The sequence below is a fragment of the Haliotis rubra genome, unplaced genomic scaffold, assembly GCF_003918875.1.
Source record: "Haliotis rubra isolate DU_JTF1 unplaced genomic scaffold, ASM391887v1 Scf554, whole genome shotgun sequence".
In the NCBI taxonomy this organism is placed as follows: Eukaryota; Metazoa; Mollusca; class Gastropoda; order Lepetellida; family Haliotidae; genus Haliotis; species Haliotis rubra.
The window spans coordinates 168,831-186,696 of NW_025767251.1; the positions used below are offsets into that span (position 1 = coordinate 168,831).

Sequence of the window (17,866 nt, forward strand, 5' to 3'; positions counted from 1 at the left end):
TTGATTTCTCCACTAACTTAGGGAAAACCAACTGCAAAGCTTATGCAGATGAAATGCACGAGAATGATGCATCAAATTGCTGAAAAACTAGTGCAAATATCGTGCATGTGAACAGCTGCGTTTTGGTGTAATGTTTTGTTAAGAATTTGGCAATTTTCGCTGAGTTTCATCATTTATTGAACTCATGACAATAATCTTTTCAATGTTACAAATTTGTTTTACAATACATCAGTTCATGTGTAAACAGTACCTTAAACAGTAATGGAATATTTTGCAAAATCTTATTTAGGACAGATGACTGAAGTCAACATTTACACCAGCGGCTACATTTACACTAGTGAGTCTAAACTTTAGATGGGTAGTATATATCCTTCAGAAAATGAGTGAAATTCTGAACATAACATAACATATATATATGTATATATGTATATATATATATATATATATATATATATATATAGGGTGTTACCCCAGCTACACGTGAATCACAACGATTTTGTGATTTGACGGCCCAATTAAGCATATCACCATTAAATCGTATTCGCCAGCTGAAGGTGCGACCCAGCAGATTTTGTTGTGTGGTTTATTGCCATGTCTGTGCCATCAGCCGCAAGGTCATGGCTTCGCTTTTCTGGCATTACTAAAGAATGCTGATGGAGAAAGTGCAGAAAAGTGGTCAGATCATTTATGGTCAAAGTAATGCCGATTATGCCTAGGCTACTGCAACACAATAGCAAGGCTACAAGTCGTGAAAAACTCACAAATGATTTGGTCTTCAGCAACCCAGGCATATCGTGAGAGACGACTTACGGGATCGGATGGTCAGTCTCGCTAACTTGGTTGACATGTCATAGTGCAGATCAATGCTCATGGTGTTCATCACTGGATTGTCTGGTCCAGACTCGATTATTTAAATACCCCCGCCATATCGCTGAGCGCGGCCTTAAAAACACTAACAAACACAAAAGGTGTACAACTTCACAAGGGCAGTGCACTGCGGCACAAATATGTCTCCTTCCTTGAACTCGCTCTCCGTATTCAGCAGATTTGGCACCAGCAGATTTCCACTTCTTCTCAAGTATGAAGTGTAACCTCATCATCTCAATATCCTTATGAAAGGAATTATACAGACAGACAGAATATATTCAATTTTTAAGGCCTCAGGCCCATACAACATACATAGGAATTTGGGTATAGATAATATAGGTATAGGAATTATAACAACGATAAACTTGGAAAGTGTCTCTACTCACCTATAGAATAAAGAATTCTGAAACAGTATTAAGTATTTCAGGTGATTTGCCTTCGAATTATTATCGTTTCCTTATCCCTGCTTCTTAAATCTAAACTAGTTCTGTATCTATTTCTGTTCATGTTACATTATATTGATTTCTCCTTAGAGTAATTATGCTTATATTTTTTGAATCAGAGCTCTACATACATCTCCTTTCATGCGTTGACATTCAGAATCAAACCATTCATTTATATATTCCCTTCTGTTTTGCTTCTTCATGCCTACCGAGGACATACAATGGCTAGAATACATTCATCAGTGTCATTTAAAGCCACGTGTTGTAATCTGTTATCGGATATTATATGTTTTCTTGTAGGGCTCTCATGAGTACTCGGGTACTCGGGGCCGAGTCGGGTAAAGCAGGACTCGAGTCCAATTGAATGGACTCGAGGACTCGCAGGGGAGATACCTCTGAACATCTCACACAATCAAGATGGATTATCGTGAGAAAAATCCAATGTCTGGGCGCATTTTTATCTTGATTTAGTGGCCAAAATACGAAATGCCGTCTTTGGGGCGTTTCCCTTAGTAACACAAGCATTTGTCCTGTAAGCACCCACAATAAGCACTGTAGACAGAAAACCAGCTCAACAAGCAACGCTGGGGCAGTTCGGTAAGTTTGATAGCAAACGTCGCAAGCCTGTTGACAGGAAATGGTATGAAAGTATTACACAAAAAGCAGTTCTTATGCGCGTTAATGATATGCGACCATTAAGTCTTGTTAAAGGGGAGGGTTTCAGGGCTTTCTGTGAACCATTGAACCCAAATTACCAGGTCCCATGTACTGCGACAATTCACAACTACCTCATAAAGTCGTATGAAGTTTGCAAGGAGAACAAAATATCAGTACCCAAAACAGTACCTGCCGTTGCCCTAACTACGGACGCGTGGACAAGCGTAGCCACTCACGGCTGTATCACTGTCACTGCTCACTATACCTATGTTTGAACAACTTGTTTTCTAGATAGATATTCAGTCGTTCTTATCCAGCGTATTTCAGTGTTACATATTCAACAATCAACACATACATACGCATTCAAAATAACATTCACACTTGAAGACCTATATCCTTAATAGTGAAAGTTTTAATCACAATGAATACCATTGACGTGATCTCCGTTCAGCAGAGTTTCAGAAGAAGAAATACAGTGTAGTGTTCCTTAATAAATGGTTATAGTCTTTAGTTTGAAACTAAAACGTTTTCACTATAAGAAGTCTCAAATAAACATCAATCCTGTTTTACATATTCTTTAAGTTCCATAGTCGATCCATCTTTACAAGATACAAGTATCTAATGCAGCACCAATCAATGAATGCTTTATCTATGTATCTTCCAGCTTTGGAACGTGTTTTGCTGCATTTTAACCGTGATTAAGGTTAATTGATTAAGTGACATCGTCTAGGTGAATGTTTAAAAGTTGCTAATATGTCATAACTGCATCGACATATTAATATTAGATAATCTTGAAAGCGTAGTTAAACTTAAAACCAAAAGAAAAGAGAAGTACATTGATTGGTTTCTTTTCCCGGACACATCCAATCATATTACAGCATTTACAGGCGTAATGAGGTATCACCGGCCCAGCTCATGAATATTTATCACATAATTGATCGCGTAGAACTGGGTCACAGTGACACTTACGTTGCCTTCACATTCTGTTTGCAATAATAAAAAGATAATAGATACTTCCATTGACATTGAATATCAATTGCTTTATTCAGGAGCGTTTGGATTCACATAAACATGTTGCATTATTCGTAGATTGGAAGTTGAAACAGCTACGTGTATGTTTGAATGTTGGTTTCAGATAAGCATCCAAATTGTAGGGTCGTCGGGTCTGACACCTCGAGTACTCGAGTCCCAAATTTTGGACTCGTGAGAGCCCTATTTTCTTGTCTTGCTGGTGTGATAATTAAATCTAAATATGTTCTGCCTTGTTACAGTTCTTTTTGACATTTTCACAAGCATCATATGCTATTTGTAGAATTTGAGCGGAAGATGCTCTTTGACGTGGCCTATTGGACACACGCATTGCCAACAAGCTGGTTGAAGATGCTATAAACAACGCTTCTCGTGGTTTATTGCCGTTGTTGTTATTTTAGATCGCAAAGTTTTGACCAAACAAAGCTACATAAACTTCGATACCTGGGAATTATGTTTGCTTGTTTGTAACGCCGGTTAAATCACGGGTTGACACGGGTGCAGGAAGTATGAAACGCATGTTAATTGATTTGATAACGTTTATCAAAGTATATTAGCCTCACTGCTGACCAAATCTAATAATGTCATATTTTGGGTCCGAAACCAGGCCTGTGAATGCTTTGAACGACGTTTTGGGTCGTTGTCATGCTGGAAAATCCACATTGTGGACATTTACAACGTAGTCGTGAAGATCCGGGTTAGAATTAACCTTCAGTAACCCATGCTTGTCGTAAGAGGCGACTAACGGGATCGGGTGGTCAGGCTCGCTGACTTGGTTGCCACATGTCATCGCCATATAGCTGGAATATTGCTGAGTGCGGCGTAAAACTAAACTCACTCACTCACTCCTGGAGATCGTCCTGATCGCAATTGCCGTCTACAATGCCACTTTGTTTCTCAAAGAACGTTGGACAAGTAGTATAAAGCTACTAGTTTTTTAATAGTATATTTTGATTTCCTTCACCCGCGTAGGGGATGTGTGGTAGCCGAGTGGTCCGTCACGCCGAAGACCCGGGTTCGATTCCCCACATGGGCACAATGTGTGAAACCTATTTCTGGTGTTCCCTGCCGTGATATTGCTGGAATATTGCGGCGTAAAACTAAACTCACTCACACTCACTCGACTCATTACAGAAACGTTGGGTGGACCTGGTCGACCCAGGACATCCAATGTGAATCCAGAAAGTCATTTGGAGCATTGGTTCATGATGTGATTATTGCTATTGGCTCCCTGTACTAGTCGATATGGACGTTCGAAGGCACTCCGATGAGTAGTACATTATTGTGAGTTCCTTAAAAGCATTGCTTGATGGTATCACTTTACTTCCGCCTCTATACAGGCACTTACCCAGCATGTTAGCGGGTATATTGATACCAGCAGTGGTGGTCTGCGTGGGAAATCAAGCTTGGTTAACACTTGTATTTACGGTGCCCGGCGGGATGTCCGGTGGCGTTGTGGCTAGTTGTACGTCCGTCACGAGTGGTTTGATGCCCATCATGAACTAGATGTATGAAGTTCTCGGTTTGGTCGCCTTGACCTCGTCTGACATTGCTGTGACATTGAAAGAGTGTTTCTGACACGTCTGATATGACACAAGATGGTAGTGAGTGAGTAGGTGAGTTTAGTTTTACGCCGCACTCAACAATAATCCAGATATATGGCGACGGTCTGTAAATAACCAAAATCCAGTGATCAACAGCATGAGCATCGATCTGCGCAATTGGGAACCGATGACGTGTCAACCAAGTCAGTGACAAGCAGTGACAACAGTGTCATACGACAAGCATGGGTTACTGAAGATCAATAGTCTAACCCGGACCTTCACTGGTTCATAAGATGGTGGGGTTTGTAGATGTTTAATTGTGTCTTTAGTTATTTGGTGTGTTTGTCAATGTCGAGGTATATCACGGCATATTGAGGAGTGCGTCTGTGTGTGCGTGTGTGTGTGTGTGTGTGTGTGTGTGAGAGAGAGAGAGTTCAAAGAGATCAGTAACAATATGACTGAAACACTGCCGTCGGACCCTAAATTTACATATAACTCGCTCTCTGTCTCATGATGGCAATCAACAGATAAGAGCAGCATAGTTTATTGGTTTCTAAACGCCCAATCTACTGCATTTGGCCGCTGACCCCCAAATAAGCGCCGACTACCGACTCATTCAATGGCTTCCTTCCTGTGTCAGTGCTTGGATGGAGGCGATAGGTAAAAGGCCAGTGAAACATCACAATAAATATAAGCGAGGTGTCTAACTTTGTGACAATAACATCCAATGTGACAGTACCAAAGAAAACGGAATAAAGATGGAGTTTTTTAGGAGTGGTCGGTTCTTCTTTTCCAAATGCGGCCACATTTAAAGACGAATATATACGTCTTGTCACAGAGTAGATCAAGGCCTCGGTGTTTAACGACCGGGTATAATGGTGAATATACGATTCGACACACTCTCCCAGAGTCAGGCACCTAATCGCCAGCACACAAAGTTGGCGATCTAACCCACTGAGCCTCACATTAGGGAGCTGTTGGGGCTGAGCGGGTTAGATCACGTACATTGTGTGCTGGAGGTATCATAATCTGTAATTCAGTGAGAAAGTATAATCCCAAATATGACATGTAACGCCGTCATAAAGCTGAAATGTTGCGTGAACCCGGCCTTGAACAAGAAACGAAAATCAATCATTACAATGGGACAGATGCATGTAAAAACTATCTCTGCTTCAGGCTGTAGAATAGTCTATCTCAGTCCCTGAACCACATACATTTCCCTACTGCCAAGCCCTATCTGCAGTGCTAAAAGCCCTAGATTTCCTCAGGTTCAGGTAATCTCTGGTCTCCCAGGGGCTCCTGCTCAATTTAAACGGATTTATTTGCTACTCTGAAAATTATATGTATTAAGACACTAAGCGTTAGTCTAGATGTAGAACTATTTTGAAAGTAAATGTCTAACACAAGAATACATTGTTTCAAGATTTCAAGGCAAGACAATAATGAGGGTGGTGGTATAAAATGGCCGTCTCCATACAAAATCGCAGCTCTCAACATCTCACGTTCTCCACCCCTCCCCTAGTATTGTTCCTTTTGTGCACATGGGTACAATGTGTGAAGCCCATTTCTGGTGTTCCCCTCCGTGATATTACTCGAGTAGTGTTAAAAGTGAAATAAAACCAAAACACATGCACGCACACACACACGCACGCACACACGCACGCACGCACACACACACACACACACATACGTTCCCTTTGTGATTTCTGACTAATTATAGACATGATTTATATATTGAAACATATAACTGGTTACAAGAAACATCAAACCCTAACAAGGCAATCGATGGGTCCCTAGGATTTGGTGCTTGCAGCCATGTGCAATGTTTGTGACAAATTGGAATTAAAGTGCAAGGTTTCTGATTTGTAGATTACCAAAAGTCACTATTTTATCAATGTACCTCTTTACGCCAATATTCACCCGTAAGTGGACGACGTTTTTTTGAAATTTGATGTAATGTGTTATTGTTTTGTTAAATAATAATATGGCGCAAAATACCTCATGAGCCTGCAAACACCATCCCATACGTATGAAACATTCAGCACACCGATTTGTCTCCATGGGGAGCTTCCAGACTTCTGGTGTCCCCCGCCTTGATATTGCTGGATTATTGCTAAAAGCGGCGTAAAACTATACTCACTCACTCACTCCAGACTTTCGTTTACCTTGGACTGAGGCACTCGCTGCTCATGATCGGGAAAATGACCTGCCCGAGCTCAAAGTGAATCTTAATCATCTGAGTTTACCGGCCTGGGCAAGTCATTACTACGGTGAATGAATGGGTGATTGTGCGTCAGGTCGGCTCGTAAATCCCCCCTATACTTTGGTTCGTTTGTCACCAACACCATATACGGTGCATCAACGTTGTAAAAGGTTGGTTGGTTGGTGTTTAACGCCTCGCTCAACTGTATTCCAGCTATATGGTGGCGGTCTGGACAAGACAATCCAGTGATCAACAGCATGAGCATCAATCTACGCAACTGGGATACGATGACAACTAGGCTACCCCACCGCCCCTTGACAATGTTGATGATAATGGTTTCATTGTCTCCCCAGTTTTTCCAGTTCAATTCCAGCAATATTCGACCTCAGGTGTTCGGCCTAACAGGCAACTCTTTAACCACAAGGATCTCCCAACTCACCAAGTATGAGTGACAGACTTGCAAAGGAAATGCAAAGTGAATATGATATCAGAACCTTTCTCGTAGCAATGAAAAAATCAGAACAAGGTAAACGCTACATACATACCACTCTTGAAGATCCGGGTTAAAATTGGTCTTCAGCAATCTATGCTTGTCTTAAGAGCCAACTAACGGTATCGGGTGGTCATGCTCGCTGACCTTGTTAACACATGTCATTGTATCCCAATTGCTTAGATCGATGCTCATGGTGTTGATCACTGGATTGTCTGGTCCAGACTCGATTATTTACAGACCGCAGCCATATAGCTGGAATATTGCTGAGTGCGGCGTTAAACAACACGCAAACAAGTCATACGAGTGGTGTGTACGGAAGAGTACGTATTGTCTACATAATTACGTAGTGCGCATTACGTGTGCGTAGTGTCCAATTCCATGTGAACGTGTGAAGCTATGTGAAGCTATGTGATGCGTTAAATCAAGTCTTTCTTTTCCTGGAGATCGTACCCATGAAGGTCCGGTTAGAATTAACCTTCAGTAACCCATGCTTGTCGTAAGAGGCGACTAACGGGATCGGGTGGTCAGGCTCGCTGACTTGGTTGCCACATGTCATCGCCATATAGCTGGAATATTGCTGAGTGCGGCGTAAAACTAAACTCACTCACTCACTCCTGGAGATCGTACTGATCGCAATTGCCGTCTACAATGCCACTTTGTTTCTCAAAGAACGCTGGAAAAGTAGTATAAAGCTACTAGTTTTTTAATAGTACATTTTGATTTCCTTACCCCGCATAGGGGATGTGCGGTAGCCGAGTGGTTCGTCACGCCGAAGACCCGGGTTCGATTCCCCACATTGGCACAATGTGTGAAACCTATTTCTGGTGTTCCCTGCCGTGATATTGCTGGAATATTGCTAAAAGCGGCGTAAAACTAAACTCACTCACACTCACTCGACTCATTACAGAAACGTATGGTGGACCTGGTCGACCCAGGACATCCAATATGAATCCAGAAAGTCATTTGGAGCATTGGTTCATGATGTGATTATTGCTATTGGCTCCCTGTACTAGTTGATATGGACGTTCGAAGGCACTCCGATGAGTAGTACATTATTGTGGGTTCCTTAAAAGCATTGCTTGATGGTATCACTTTACTTCCGCCTCTATAAAGGCACTTACCCTGCATGTTAGCGGGTATATTGATACCAGCAGTAGTGGTCTGCGTGGGAAATCAAGCCTGGTTAACACTTGTATTTACGGTGCCCGGCGGGATGTCCGGTGGCGTTGTGGCTAGTTGTACGTCCGTCACGAGTGGTTTGATGCCCATCATGGACTTGATGTATGACACCAGTTCTCGGTTTGGTCGCCTTGACCTCGCCTGACATTGCTGTGACATTGAAAGAGTGTTTCTGACACGTCTGATATGACACAAGATGGTATTAAGTGAGTTTAGTTTACGCCGCACTCAACAATATTCCAGATATATGGCGACGGTCTGTAAATAACCAGAATCCAGTGATCAACAGCATGAGCATCGATCTGCGCAGTTTGGAACCGATGACGTGTCAACCAAGTCAGTGAGCCTGACCACCCGATCCCGTTAGTCGCCTCTTACGACAAGCATAGGTTGCTGAAGGTTCATTCTAACCCGGAATTTCACTGGATCACAAGATGGTGGAGTTTGTAGATGTTTGAGTGTCTTTCACCGCGAAACGTTGACGGGTGTGGGACAGTGGAATCAACCAGCAATTGGATGATGGATAGACGTTAAGATGAATCACTATCTGAAAGGTCTGTTGATGCCCCCATCTGATCCTCATAGTAACTGTATCTCTGAGTAGAGACAAAAGTGGAGAGAGAGAGAGAGAGAGAGAGAGAGAGAGAGAGAGAGAGAGAGAAAGAGATCAGTAACAATATGCTGAAACACTGCCGGCGGAACCTAGCTTTACATATAACTCGCTCTCTCTCTGATGATGGCCATCAACAGATAAGAGCAGCATAGCTTAATGGTTTTCTCATCGCCCAATCTACTGCATTTGGCCACTGACCCCCAAAATAACCGCCGACTACCCACTCATTCAATGGCTTCCTTACTGTGTCAGTGCTTGGATGGAGGCGATAGGTAAAAGGCCCGTGAAACATCACAAAAAATATAAGCGAGGTGTCTAACTTTGTGACAATAACATCCAATGTGACAGTACCAAAGAAAACGCAATAAAGATGTGTTTTTTTTGTCGTTTCTTCTTTTCCAAATGCGGTCACATTCATAGACGAATATATACGTCTTGTCACAGAGTAGATCAAGGCCTCGGCGTTTAACGGCCAGGTATAATGGTGAATATACGATTCGACACACTCTGTCAGAGTCAGGCACCTAATCGCCAGCACACAAAGTGGGCGATCTAACCCACTGAGCCTCACATTAGGGAGCGGCGATGGCTGAGTGGATTAGATCACGTACATTGTGTGCTGAAGGTTAGGTACCCGACTCAACTTTACAAAAGTATCATAACCTGTAATTCACTGAGAAAGTATAATCCCAAATATGACATATGTAACGCCATCATAAAGCTGAAATGTTGCGTGAACCCGGCCTTGAACAAGAAACGAAAATCAATCATTACAATGGGACAGATGCATGTCAAAACTAACTCTGCTTCAGGCTGTAGAATAGTCTATCTCAGTACCTGAACCACATAAATTCCCCTACTGCCAAGTCCTATCTGCAGTGCTAAAAGCACTAGATTTCCTCAGGTTCTGGTAAACTCTGGTCTCCCAGGGGCTCCTTCTCAATTTAAAAGGATTTATTTGCTACTCTGAAAAATATATGTATTCGGACACTAAGCGTTAGTCTAGATGTAGAACTATTTTGAAAGTAAATGTCTACCACAAAAATACATTGTTTCAAGATTTTAAGGCAAGACAATAATGAGGGTGGTGGTATAAAAAGGCCGTCTCCATACAAAATCGCAGCTTTCAACATCTCACGTTCTCCACCCCTAATATTGTTCCTTTTGTGCACATGGGTACAATGTGTGAAGCCCATTTCTAGTGTTCCCCTCCGTGATATTGCTCGAGTGTTGTTAAAAGTGGAATAAAACCAAGACGCGCGCGCACGCACGCACGCACACACACACACGTACGTTCCCTTTGTGATTTCTGACTGATTATAGACATGGTATATCTATTTAAACATATAACTGGATACAAGAAACATCAAACCCTAACAAGGCCATAGATGGGTCCCTAGGATTTGGTGCTTGCAGCAATATGCAATGTGTGTGACAAATTGGAATAAAACTGCAAGGTTTCTGATTCGTAGATTACCAAAAGTCGCTATTTAATCAATGTACCTCTTTACGCCAATATTCACCCGTAAGCAGACGCCGTTTTTTAAAACTTTGGTGTAATGTGTTATTGTTTTGTTAAATAATAATATGGAGCAAAATACCTCATGAGCCAGCAAACACCACCCCATACGTATGAAACATTCAGCACACCGATTTGTCTCCATGGGGAGCTTCCAGACTTCTGGTGTCCCCCGCCTTGATATTGCTGGATTATTGCTAAAAGCGGCGTAAAACTATACTCACTCACTCACTCCAGACTTTCGTTTACCTTGGACTGAGGCACTCGCTGCTCATGATCGGGAAAATGACCTGCCCGAGCTCAAAGTGAATCTTAATCAATGGAGTTTACCGGCCTGGGCAAGTCATTACTACGGTGAATGAATGGGTGATTGTACTTAGGTCGGCTCGTAAATCCCCCCTATACTTTGGTTCGTTTGTCATCAACACCATATACGTTGCATCAACGTTGTAAAAGATTGGTTGGTTGGTGTTTAACGCCGCGCTCAACTGTATTCCAGCTATATGACGGCGGTCTGGACCAGACAATCCAGTGATCAACAGCATGAGCATCAATCTACGCAACTGGGATACGATGACATGTGTCAACCAAGTCAGTGATTCTGACCACCCGATCCTTTTAGTCGCCTCATATAACAAGCATGGGTTGCTGAAGATCAATTCTACCCCGGATCTTCACGGGTACGTTGTAAATGTCAACAATGTGGTGTTTTAATGCGCCCACAATAAAGGTAGCCACTTTAGCATACGCCTGTCTGCATTCTGTGATGTAGAAAGCATTTCACTGTTTTCTTCTATACCATATGTTCCCTTGGTGAAGAATTGCCTTGCCTTAGCGTGTGTTTGTGACTACTGTTGAGACAGGGACATTCAGCTTCTCGCGAACACCAGGCGTCATCACTATGTGACTTGTTTTCACAAACACATGGTCATTTCAGAGTTGGAATTGTAGGGTGGACTTTTGGCAGAGGTTTGGAAAGATTTCCGCCCGTAAGCCCCGTCTTTTATCATTCTATGCCAAGAATAGATGTTTTTGGTTTTTTTATAGAAAGCCTACCCAAACCCAAACCCAAACCCTAAACCTTACATAATGCTTAATCTAAACCCAAAACCTAAACCCTAGAAATAATCATAATAAATAGAACACATTTCAAGCGGGGATACCCGCGGAACTCTTACCAGAGTTTTTTTAATACTTGTCAAAATATGTTATCCAACATCATCATTGCCATCAGCTTTACTGAGATATTCAGACAAAAGCATTTCCTCCATGATGATCCAGGTTAGAACTGGTCTTCAACACTCGCATCTCCACCATGTCGTAACCGGGATTTGGGTGTTAGTAAACCCTACTACCAGTTACCTAGTAAGATGGCCGTTCCGCATTGTCAGGGGTGATGAAATTATATAAGCTCAGGTTACATACTCGTTTGGCCCGTCCGGGGCTTGTACGTTTAGGAGTGTGAGGTCTGACGACCGAGACTCCTAACTACAACATTACATTCATGTACTGTCACTCTGTCATTACAAGAAATAACTCAACACTAGGTTCTATACTCACATAGGTTTACTCGATCCTTCTCTTCATTACAAGGTGACATGGTCAGGACAGGATAGGGCAAGCTGTTCACCAGATATGGAACTGATCGATTGCGATGCGAACGTTCTGCTGACTTTGTAACCCGCACCACTTTCTAGTGCTAACCCATCTTTTTAAGGTGTTCGAGCCTGCTTCACCCTTGTCACATGACCAGATACAACCCCTCTGATTCGTTTAAAGTTACATCATTCCATGGTCTCATGTCGTACCTCGTAATCAGAGAATTACTGTAAACTCATCGGTGACTCACCGTTAATCGCTACTTTAAGAGTATTTTCTGTTCTGTTACTGACAGTTATCATGTTCTCTATCCTTTAGTTTATTACCAAGCAGTAATAGCATTGATTCCATGACGAAATAACCGTAATTCTCAATAATGGATTTGTGATACGTTTCTTGAATAACGGATGCATTTTCGCCTTATAACACTACTAACAGGATTCGGTGGTCAGGCTCGCTGATTTGGTTGACACATGTCATCGCATTCCAGTTGTGTAGATCGATGTTCACTGGAACAATCACTAGATTGTCTGGTCCAGTCTCGATTATTTACAGATCGCCGCCATATAGCTGGAATATTGCTGAGTACGGCGTTAAACAACACGGAAGCTCAGGTCATACGACAAGTGTCGTGCACGGAAGAGTGCTGTAATTGTGAGACTTTGTCAGTGTTATTCAATGCCTTCCAGCTTATGATCTTGGATGGATGACTTTCTTGAAGTTGATGCTCTGTGACATATCATCAATGCAGTTTAATACGGCATTAAACAAACATATTGAATAAAACACGAGTCTGTGACTTGACGAGATATATATTTAATACAAATATGAGCAACCGATAGCACGTGTTGTCTTGTATACATGATCACAAACACAACCTACGCATAATTATATACACAAATACGTCACAATAAACATAAACAAAACAAACAAATAAACACTATTGTGTCACTGCATACCTGTCTTGGCAGTAACAAATGTCGTCACTTTGAGCATCATATGGAATATTTATTTCATGATTATTAATATTTAAGATTTTATCATACATGTATTTAAAAAAACGACAGCCTGGCAGAAGAAAGTGCACACCCATGTTTTATGCTGGGTGGAAAAACAACAGAAATGGTTGTTCTACTGTGTTATTTCTTACTGCATCACAGTTATGTTTTGGGCGATAAGTTTGAAGTGTTTCGGCAACTGTTTCCAGCCATGTAAAGTTTTGATTCCGTTTTATTTTTTCTGTTAAATTTAATTTCCGAGGGTATACTTTCTTTTGCCGGATATTTAGAGTCTCACTGAATGCAATCTCTGTCAAACATCGTCAGTCACTGATCACACAAGCAATAAATCGTGAAGTTAATAATCTGTAATAAGACACGATTTTCAAATGAAATTGAAACTCACGTTTGATTTCATTTCATTTATGACAGAAGTCTATAATGCCTGACAAATGTTTACCATTAACATGTCGGGATAAATTCGGCATCTCTCTCGGACAAGTCGAATCACAAAATGGCGATCGAAGTGGCCGAGGAATCTGCTTTGTGAGCAATCATTTCCTGGATATTTGCAAATATTCAAAATACGAACATTATGACACCCATATTGTTTATTTGACAGCACCATAGCACAATATCCATATGCGTAGGTTTCATGTACAAGTCTACGACCCAACTTATGTTAAACCACCACCCCACCCTACACATTGTCGACACCCGCGATGTATTGTTCAGAGCAGTGTTAAATATCTACTCCATCACCTTACTCGAATTGCTTGATAATATAAATTCCAGCCCCATTCACATACATGTTACGTGGTCGGTTAACATGTAACGGATGATCCATTAATACAAACATTCAAACAATTTGCTCCTGACAATCATATCAACTGTGTTATTATTGATCATGCCTTTGAATGCAGCGCAAAGTGACACGGAAGACCCGATCCAGCGACAAGAATGAAGTGCTGATATTGAACTGCAATTATTTCCGTTCGTTCTTTTCCGGAAACCAAACGGCTTGTCACTGGATAGCATGAGTGATAAGAAAGGTTGAAGGTTTTTAAATTCAAATCAGCGTCGGCTCGGTGTTTTTTTTTTTCAGAATTCAATTGGTACAGTTAAACCTTCATATGTCGTTCAATTTATAACGTCACGCTACGTTGCGAAGGAACTCTGAAGCATCTCTTGAGCTCATCAGATCAATAGCGACTCCCAGTAACCCTGTCCTGGCATCATCATCTCGTATTTCTTCGTGAAACCCCATCTGGAAATTGTTCGTGTCTGATATGATTACAAAATTTTCCGGTTATTTTCCAACCCTATAATAAAGAAAACTTTGGAGAACATGTGTAACTTAGGGGTATAATCAGCGTGAAATGAAAACAATCCCAGTGTCTCTGTTCTGTGTCAACCGTCTGATTAGAAATGACAACATACCACGATGATATATAATTGTCGTCTCAGATCAGTATTGTCCTTCTCTTGTAACATCTTGTCGATGAGGGGAGGTGGGGTAGCCTAGTGGTTAAAGCTTTCGCTCGTCACGCCGAAGACCCGGGTTCGATTCCCCACATGGGTACAATGTGTGAAGCCCATTTGTGGTGTCCCTCGCCGTGATATTGCTGGAATATTGCTAAAAACGCCGTAAAAACCATTCTCACTCACTCACTCTTGTCGATGACCCGCCTGTGTCGTAGAAAAAGACTTTAAAAGGGTTACTTGTTGTCACCCTGCCTGGAGCTCGGCATCAATTTCGATAAAACAAGAAATGTCAGATCTGAGTCGATATTCTGAGTGGAGAATCCATGTCAACTGCGGCATGGTAAGTTTGGGGATTGGCTTCATAATACTCGGCGTTAGTCTGGTCCGGTACAAGCATGCACGCACACAAGCACACACACTCTCGCACCAAAACCACACTCAGATGAAAGCACACACGCGCTATAATCTCGAACCGACGTTAGTCTGGACTGGTACAAGCAAACACATGCACGCACGCACACAAACACACAAACAAACACACACACACACATGCCTGCACGCACACTCTCGCACCAAAACCACGTCCACACTCACACACACGCGTCATAACCTCGAACCGACGTTAAACCCTACTTCACCTCCCTAACCCGTGATTGGTTGGTCGGTTTGTTATTTGACGTCGCACACGTAAATATTCGAGTGTGGACCAGACACTCCAGTGACCAACAGCATGAGCATCCATCTACGTAACTGGGATGCGATGACATGTCCCTGACCATGGAAGGTAAATATACATCTCTGTGCCTCTTTACCAGAGGCTCTCATTACGAACGTTTGATAAACCACCAGACTGACAATACGGGTACACGGGATTCCTTAAAATATAATAACGTTCCTCTAAATGCTTTAAAATGGAAAATAGTTTCTCACCTGTTGTTACCACAAGCGTATGGTTCCATGAAACATAATGATGTTTCAGGTTACACTTTTAAGGGAATACTGTACAAAACTGAAAAAAAAACATAAAAAAAATCCCAGTCCCTTTGAACAACGACTCATACACATATTGATTCTCTAGAAACACAATACTTATTTTCAAACTGTTAACAAGGATTTGGCATTGCTTCTGTCAATACAAAATGTTTAAGGTGTTGATGGTGACATATAGGCATCCTTGCAATGTCAAATCCGAGATAAATACTCCATGGACCTCAAGCGCGATCCATCATCCGGGTTCTAGGCAGATTCGAAGAAAATGTCCACATGATATATGTTCTTTAACACTGAACATGCCATAACGTTTAAGCATATTGTTGTGATCAACACACGATCACAATTAATTTGTGCACATTTACAGTTCGCTGGTCCACCATTCAACATCTGACAATCGGAATCCCGCATTGCATTGTACAAACATTTTGAAAAACGATCTACTCCGATTGCATTCACGATACCCGATCGGAACAATCCCCACGACTGGAAGACTCTGCACGGTTATCGTTCTTGTCTTTGGCTATTTTGCTCTCTCCAACAGATTGGAGTTCGTTCAGTTCTCCATCGTCAATACTTTCCTGCTTTCTGAATAATCTTAAAGCCCTTGTGCGTAATTTGGCTAAAATATCGTCATTTTTGGGAACCTCCACTGGCACTATTGTACCGTTTTTTCGTACTTGTCCTCTGTTGATATAGGAAGCCCTCTTAAAGGAGGATACCACAAATGATTTCGTCAAGGCCACACTGTCACCACGCCTACTCTTCCTTCTATACCACATGCGCTTTATCTCTGCATGGACCTGAAAAACAAACATATACATTAGCTTGAACAGCGGAGAACGTGGTTATTTCCTACTGATCTATCATGATGTCGTTTCTGGATATTCAACATACCTTCAGCTGGGTCCCGTCTAACATATTGTAAACTGAGGAGACGGCCAGGAACCAGCTAACACAATATGCTCGCAACTTCATGATGCAAACTGGACGACGTATATTTCAGTTATTTGAGAGTAGTGGGTTGTTACCATTAGGTATTGGTCGGCAACGTATATGAACGAAATTACGCGATATGTTGCAATCAGTATTTGGAGAAAAGTCCCACTGGAAATTTGAGCATTTTGATGCAGGGTAAACCAACTTAACGCCCTGTTCATTACATAGAATTGTCTCACATAGCTGATTGTATTGAAGAACTCATCCATATTTTATATGGGTAAATAGTTTAACACTTGTAAATGGTATTAACACCCTTTAAGAGGCTGTAGATAACGTTGGTATGTCATATAGGAAATACAAGATTCGTAGTCGTAGTACATTATACAATATAATGTCAAGAAGAATAAACCACCGCCGGTTGCCCCTCATAAACAACTCCCCCTTCGCTGTTTCTTATGTGCGCACACTTGTTTAAGGTGTCATATGCCCGCATAATATTTATACATATATTACTGTAAAATGTTATAAGTTTCCTCATTGACAAGGATATATTTTAATCTTTCGTTAATTTTGTTCGACAAAAATTAGGAAAAATATATTTTCCTTTGGTTCAACTCTCAATGACGACGAGGTCAAACTGTGGGAAGTGAGAGCTGCGATTTGATTAGCTGAGAATGTTATAAATTGAATTGGATCCTTGACATATTTCGAACATTTTTTCGAAAAATGACTTTTTTTTACAATCACAAATCTAAAATAACGTGAAATTCGGCTTGACGAAATGGATAACACGTTAATTTCATATAAAGTTTGATCAATATATTTAGGATATACTCCGGGGTAGTTGTTTATGTCACATCACGCTTGTTGAAATGTCAACGTTTAAAAGTCTTAAGGTCACACACTGAGCCGTCCAGTAGAAAAACTAAAGAGTAATGTATTACTTACCTCCTCGTTTAAAAAGCAGAACAACAGCGACAGTATGAATCCCTGAAACAGAATTAATATCTGACGTTAAAAAGGCACTTAAAAGTGCAATCATATTATACTCAAAAAACTTGTGTAACAGTTTCGAGCATGCAAATGCATCATTTCGAGTGTTTCCTGTCTGTGTTTGTAGAGCAAAAATGAATAATTATTCCTTCCCATCCTTTCAACCATAACTCGGGTAATACACTTTACTTATTAAGTTGTTTGCATCACGTTCACAGTTTTAACAATTCAAGAGCCCCACGAAGGTTGTACGCGTAATGGCGGGACTACGAACACCAGTCCAGACAATGAACTTGCTGAGAGAAATATTCA

At 41.4% G+C, this 17,866-nt stretch overlaps 1 protein-coding gene across 1 annotated transcript in view; it reads right to left on the reverse strand.

Annotated features, from left to right (window-relative positions):
- Positions 1–15,020: 15,020 nt before the first annotated feature.
- LOC124253812 (parathyroid hormone/parathyroid hormone-related peptide receptor-like) overlaps positions 15,021–17,866 on the reverse strand; it is a 32,901-nt gene continuing 30,055 nt past the window's right edge. Inside the window, exons 13-14 of the mRNA XM_046687657.1 lie at positions 17,510–17,551; positions 15,021–16,422 (exon numbers count right to left, since the gene is read on the reverse strand). Of these exons, the coding sequence (XP_046543613.1) occupies positions 16,075–16,422; positions 17,510–17,551 (390 nt within the window). The 3' untranslated portion in view covers positions 15,021–16,074. The remainder of the gene's footprint in view (positions 16,423–17,509; positions 17,552–17,866) is intronic.